The 7,027-nt window shown below is 39.6% G+C and overlaps 1 protein-coding gene across 1 annotated transcript in view; it reads left to right on the top strand.

Annotated features, from left to right (window-relative positions):
* Utp18 (UTP18 small subunit processome component) overlaps window positions 1–6,659 on the top strand; it is a 13,519-nt gene extending 6,860 nt beyond the window's left edge. The window contains exons 4-7 of the mRNA XM_055620589.1: window positions 644–818; window positions 3,671–3,813; window positions 5,751–5,791; window positions 6,534–6,659. Coding sequence (XP_055476564.1) covers window positions 644–818; window positions 3,671–3,813; window positions 5,751–5,775 — 343 coding nt within the window. The 3' untranslated portion in view covers window positions 5,776–5,791; window positions 6,534–6,659. The remainder of the gene's footprint in view (window positions 1–643; window positions 819–3,670; window positions 3,814–5,750; window positions 5,792–6,533) is intronic.
* Window positions 6,660–7,027: the final 368 nt, after the last annotated feature.

The raw sequence follows: 7,027 nt of genomic DNA, 5'->3' as shown, positions 1-7,027 counted from the left end.
ACACTAGGCTCTCAGGGGCAGTGCCATTTAGTGTCCCCACACTAGGCAGTGTCGAGGACTGCTAGTGCTGGCCTCTAATCCCAGATACTCAGAAAGCTGAAACTGCAGAGAGCCAAAGCTCAGCCTGGCCACATAGTGAGACCCTATATCGAAAAGAAGAAAAAAGAAAAGAAAGAAAAGCAAAAGGGCTGGAGATGCACTTGCTTAGTATGTAGTGGTGGCTTTCGGTTCAGTCCCCAGTACTACAATACAACAGAAACAAAGCAGTTGTACTGGAAGTTAAGCCTCAACTGCTATGTGAGAGTGGTTGTCTCAGTTCCCTAGTTTACTTTGTATCTCAAGCACTCAAGTAGTACTGGCATGGAGTGGACATTTGATGCATTCTTTGACTTATCAAAGAAAAGTAAAATGGAGATTCCGTGCTTTCTTCAGACTTTTGGTGAGACTTACAGTTGAAAAGTTGCTGGAGTTAAGAACTCAGCCAGACAGAAGCTGCGCTGATAGTGTGTCTTTTGTCTTGCCTAGAACTCTTTGGCCATCGTACTCTTCGCATTGTGTTATTTCAACAAACACCAGCTTGTATTTATCTAGGCTGCAGAGTCTTTTTGCTTTTAATCTGTTTCATTTCATTTTCTTTTTGCAGTTCTAAGAGTGGAGTGGTAAACATATATAATCAAGACTCTTGCCTCCAACAAACAAACCCAAAGCCAATAAAAGCTATAATGAACCTGGTTACTGGTGTTACTTCCTTGACCTTCAATCCCACTACAGAAATCTTGGCAGTGGCTTCAAGAAAAATGAAAGAAGCTGTCAGATTGGTAATAACTCCTTTTACCCTTTTCTTTTATCTTGATAATTTAAAATTTCATTGTGAAACATTGAATCGTAACAGAAAAGAAGTGTTGGGTTGTTCTGAGGAGTGATTTTTGAGCTGGAGATACTGTTTAGTTAGTAGAATCCTTGCCTGGAATACATAAGGCCCTGGATTCAGTCCCTAGTGCCAAAGCAAATTGGGAATGGTGACACATTCGTTGGCTATATAGCTAACTGAAAGCTGGCCTGGGTACGTGAAAACCCTGTCATGAAAAGCCAAAAAGCCACAGCAACAAGGCACTAGAAAGTTAAGTTTTGTAGAGATGATTATTTGGGAGCTTTTGGGCTCAGTTGTTACATTAGTACAAGTACCCACTAAGTTTTGCAGTGCCTCTTCTCTTGGAAATTCTGAGCTGTCCATTGTCAACATTTTTTTTAGTTATGGTCCTCATTTTCAGAGATTTCTTGTACATATAAATTCAGGAACATACTTAAGCCAAGCACTTTATTTGCATTTTCTTTATGCTTTCTAAAGGCCTGTAGCTACAGTAGAGTGGAGATAGTTCTTAAGATTTTGAAAGTAAGTTGAATTGACATACGTAGAGGTGCTACAATTTAAATAGCTAGACAGGAATGGTGAATGCTGTGTCAAGAATGCTTTTGACCACCCCCAGTTTTGATGATTTCATTTAATGATGAAAAGACACAGGACCCAGTATTTGGCTATCTGTATGGCTAGGATTTATTACAGCCATAGCATACTAAGCAGAATCAGAAAAGGGAAGAGCTGCACAGGTAAAGTGTGGAGCTGCCTGGGAATCTTTTCTACAGAGTTGCACAGGATGCTGTGATACCTCCGGGAGTAAGGTGTGACTTCCTACGAAGTGTTTCCTACCTGTGAGGCTCTTTAGAGACCCAAAGCCCAGAGTTTTGGTTGGGGGTGCATGTGGAACCCCCTTCTTAGCATTGGCTGAATTCTTTGTGCCTAGGAGCAAAGCCAGGTATTAGGCATAAATCACTTCATTTATACAGCTGATTTGGGCTACCTGACCCCAGTGTACTGTTCATTTCATTCATAGAAAGTAGGGCACTATTTACCCAGACATCATCCAAAGGCCTCTCTTACAAGAAGGCCTTCCTGGGAATACTGGTGTCAGGACCACATTTTTGGTTCAACCTTAGAGTTCAGTTCTCACCATCATATCTGGAAGTCTCCTGCTCCTCAGAACCAGTTTCTTCATTTGACAACTATTTGCTCTTAGGCACAGGTGTACAGATTCTGTCTAACTTTGAGTAGCAGTTTTGTGTTTGTAATTTCCTACATTTATATATTTTGATCCTGATTACACACACATCTTCTTTGGTCTTGCTGCTCTACAGGGAGTCCTTTCGTCCGGGCTAGTGCTCTTCCCAGCACGTGTTTATTGGATACATTCTTTGTGCAAAGTGCTAAGTTTTATTCTTGGTTCCTTCTCACTGCCTGCGTTTTTAGGGTTGGCCTTTTTTTTTTTGTTCTCTCTAACCAGGCAAGGTTTCTCTGTGTAGCTCTGCCTGTTTTGCCCGCATATTTGTTCCATGTGCATGCTTGGTGCCCATGAGGGTCAGAAGAGGGTGTCAGACCCCCTGGAACTGGAATTACAGATAATTTTGAGCCTGCATGTGGGTGCTGGCAACTGAACTCAAAGCCTCTGGAAGAGCAGTCAGTGGTTTTTACCATTAAGCCAGCTCTCTGGCTCCTGTAACAGAGTAGAGTGCTATTGTTGTGCTTACTTTTCTTTATTGATGTTTGAATGTAGTGTTTTGTTAGCCTTGTCCTCCATTCCTTATATTTTTTTCTTCTTGGTCAACTCTGTTGGTGATACTTTTGTGCTCTTTTTTTGGGAGGGATGGGTGTGTGTTGGGGGAGACTAGGTCTTACTGTGTTTCCCTGCCTGGCCTGGAACTCATGTTATCAGTCTGGCTTCAAACTCAAAGGAGATCTGTCTGCCTCTGCTTCCGTTACAGTTAAAGGCATGCATGGTTTAGCCAATCTGTTTTTGTTTAGTAAGCTAGTGAAATCTTTTCCAGACATCTTCCCTATTTTGGTATGTTGAAAAGTACTGGAACAGTTGTCAGTCTTTTAGTACGAGTCATGTTGCTTTCTTTTTTTTTGTGTTCATGCTTTTGTGTTACTTGGACATCTGTGCTTTGGATGTCTCATCCAGTTTTACTGAGGGATTTCATTGAGCAGCCTGTTCTTAAGGAATTAGAATCTATCTAGTACCACTGAGAAAGGAGAAACTGTTGTAATAGTTACACCAAACTGAAAAATGTAGAAATATACTTGAAATGAATTAAAGACCACTGACAAGTCACCAGTGACTATAAAACAAAATGGAGAATGCTGCCCAGTTTTTAAAAATCAAAAACAAAAAACCAGAAATGTTCTAGTGATGAAAAACGTAAGGAAACAAAGTTAGAGATGACATGATGGCAAAATCTTTGCTGTTCAGATGTGAAGACTGAATTCAAATCCTCAGAGCCCATACTAGACTCAGTGTGAGAGGGAGTGGGTGCGGGAGAGTCTGTGGGGTTAGAGACCCTGTCTAAACGTGGTAGAGAGCAAGTACTGATGCCTGCCCCTGAGGTTGTCACTGACCTCCATGGAAACTGCTCACCCACACTCATACACGCGAACATGCATGCACACAGACAACAGATTTAGTTAGGGACTACTTGGCTGCATTTGTGGAGCAGTGCTTCTATGTATGTCACAGTCAAAGTGACCTCTGTTTTATATCAAGGTAGAATGAAAACAATTTAAGAAAGATGAGTTCCTAGTTTTTGTAATTTAAGGCTTTTTTTTGATGTCCTGCAGGTTCATCTTCCTTCCTGTACAGTATTTTCTAACTTCCCGGTTTTTAAGAAGAGTGTTGTTTCTCGTGTTCAAACCATGGATTTTTCTCCCAGAAGTGGATACTTTGCCTTGGGGAATGAGCAAGGCAGGGCCCTGCTGTATAGGTAGGTTATTTTTTCATGTTTAAAAATTGTATCTCTATTAAACTGCTTTTGAAAATGAGAAGAGAATAAGTATTCCCAATTCTATAGTTACATAAATAATTTATTAATTCTGTAATTATTGCATATTCAGCCTGACCCATCCTTATTATCTAACTGCGTTTTTCTCCCATAAACATGCTACTGGCAGAAAAATTCACCTAAGAAATAAAAATTGTGTGTATGGTTTGTAGCTTGTCTTTTTCCCCACTAAGTGTTAATTTTTAGAATGCCAGATCAAGGAAAAGTAGCCACTGTAATAATACTTCCTTGGTAGTTTGAAACTGACATTTGCTGATTTGACAGTCACTGTTTACTCCACTGGATTTAAATGAATTTTGAAAAATAGATGTTTTTGTATCTAACTGTTTAAATTATCTAATATTTATACCAATAAAGATACCTGAGGCATAAACTGAGGTAAAAACTTGCTAATTCAACGAGATAACCTCATTTTCTGAACTGTATGCAAAATTCCCATTTACAAGCCTGATTCTACAACTAAACCCAAACTACTAGCTCTTTAGCAATCTCTCTGTCATTTTACCTAGCTAGTACTATCTTTCTCTTGAGCTCCTCCAAACCCAAGAGGGCTCTTTAGCTCTTTCCTAGAGTTCTGTTTTGCCTGTGTCCCGCCAGCTGCTTCTGGGTTGTTACTGCAAGCCCAAAGAGAGGGTTTCTATCTCTCATCCGGAGCTCCACCAAAAAGACCCTTCCAAGCCAAAAAAGAGAGAAAGCTCTATCAGAGGTCTAATTGCTTAAAGAAGTCTCCAGTCCCTCCCCTATATCCTTGGCAGGCTGAACCATGTCACCATAATGGGGTGGGGCCTCCAAGCCAAGTCAGTAGGGGCAGAACCATTTCACCTTTCAAGTGAGGTAGGCCACCTAGCTGACTGAGCAGACTACAAGACCTCTCCCAAGCAACTTGCCTTAAAATAGACAGGAACTTCCCATTCTAAAGAATGGCATTCTTATCTATAGAGGTTTTAGAGGCACACCCAAACTACATCTCTTGAGGACACACCTAACTGCATCTGACAAACACAATATCTATTTAGGCTTTTATACTTAACTACAAGGTTTTCTATGTATAATAATCAAATATCCTTTAATACTCTCCCTAAAGTATAAGCTTTAAATAAAGGAGTGAGGCACAAAGATATCTAAAAGTTAGGTTGTTTGTGTTTCCTTTCTTTACCCAAATATTTCTCTTTAAAACAGGCACAAGCAAAATTTATTTGCACCATTGCTGAATAATACAAGTTGACAGGTGGATCTTGAAGGAGAACTGAAACTTGAGTAGGAGACTGCCCTGAAATGCCAGTCCCTTTCCCTTGTGTTGATTATGAGTTCTGCATAGAACCCCAGTGTGTGTGATGTCCAGGGAATGTTGCAGCTGGAAGGAAAGGAATGGAAATTGGTTTTACAGATAGTTGTGAAATGAGAACATAGCAGACTATGGGTTAAACTGCTGCCTGCTTTGGAAGGAAAATGAGTTATACCAGGGTAATTTTGTCAGCTTCATATCGGATTAGTTTGGAATCAAGTGCAGATTTTACTAAAAAGAGGAGCTCTTTGAGAGCTTTTTTGGTTTCTTAGAGCTGAAAGGCTCTTTAAGTATTGTATTTTTCAAATTGTGCTCTAGAATGAAACTGACCTGCCTGTGCTGGTGATTTGGATTGATAGCACTTCTATTTAGTGTGGCTGATGAAGTATTTTGTCAGGCCCAGTTTGACCCTCTGGAGCCATCATAGTAGTTTGTGTGTAGGAATCTAAACACATTTGTTTTTTTGAGAGTAACTGGAATCACCCCCAACTCCCACCACCATCTTCTAAGTGCTGCTTTATGATCAAATTAAGTATTCTCTGGGTAATTAAGAAGTTATCTTTTCCTTTTTCAGGTTGCATCATTACTCAGACTTCTAAAGATTTCTTTTTTGAAGTAAGAAAATTCTCTTTTAAAATAAATACCATGGGTTTTAGGGTTGCACCATCGATGTCATTGGTAGAGGTGCCAATTGACTTAGCTCTGTTTCTCTGCCCCTAGGTCAGCTTTACACCCTCAGTTAAGGGCAGTGGGGTCAGTGGGGTGCAAATAGAACAGGAGTTGTCCAACTGACTTGAACTTCCTTGGGAATTTCTAATCTCTAGTCACAGTGTTCTGCCTTCTCTTCTGAGGTCACATTTTTAGTATTGCATTCAGTAATTGTCATCAAAACTGTAGTTACTGAATATGTAACCCACAAAAGAAAGAAGAATTGACAGAGCTACAGTTTTTGTGAACTTAAACTCTGACCTGGGGAGTTATTAAGTGTTATTGAACAGAGCTGAAGAATGAAATAGACTTTGCTGGCCAATGTTTAAAACAGCATGTTTCCTGTATTGCTCCATCTTGGACATGACACAGGGGTGGTCCTAACACGGAAGCTTTGCAATTAGTCTTTTTACCATGGCTTATTGTTTGGCCTTCTTAGATTTATAATGTTGAAGAAGAGACTATAAAAGTACAGGTAAGATTTGATTAGAAAAAGGAATTTTTAAAATGGAAGGATCTTGAGCAATGTAACCAGAAAAAGAAAGCATTGCAGCTATCTTGATTCTCTAAAATACAACGGCAGGGCACATTGCTTGTGATAACTAGCAGTTATAAATGAGCTTGTGTAACTTTTTCTATTCTTTTTCAGATCCAGTTGAAAAAGCCCATTTCAGCACATCTTCCCAGAAATTTTCAAGTGTGTGTAATAATAACTTGTGAAATCTACTTAAATTAGCAGCAATGTCTTAATAAATGTATAACTTTTGTTTGAAAATAAGTGTACATGATTCTTTCCAATCTATGCGCGCCCACACACACACGCCCAGTCAGGCACACAACTTAAATACATTTTCTTTAAAACTAAATGTGAGAGACTGGAAACATCTGTGTATAATAAAAAAAAAAATAACATAAGTGAATAGTTCATTAATAATCCTCCTGTGCAAAGAACAGCCTTTCAAAACTATCCATTCACCTTTTTTTTTTTTTGTTTGTTTGTTTGTTTGTTTTTTTGAGACAGGGTTTCTATGTAGCTCTGGCTGTCCTATAACTTGCTATGTAGACCAGGCTGACCTCACAGAGATCTGCCTGCTTCTGCCTTTCGAATGTCGAGATTAAAGGTGTGTGCCACCATACCTGGCT

This window comes from Psammomys obesus, unplaced genomic scaffold (assembly GCF_907164565.1).
Source record: "Psammomys obesus unplaced genomic scaffold, mPsaObe1.curated_primary_1811, whole genome shotgun sequence".
Classification (NCBI taxonomy): Eukaryota; Metazoa; Chordata; class Mammalia; order Rodentia; family Muridae; genus Psammomys; species Psammomys obesus.
This window is presented reverse-complemented; position numbering and strand designations above follow the sequence as displayed.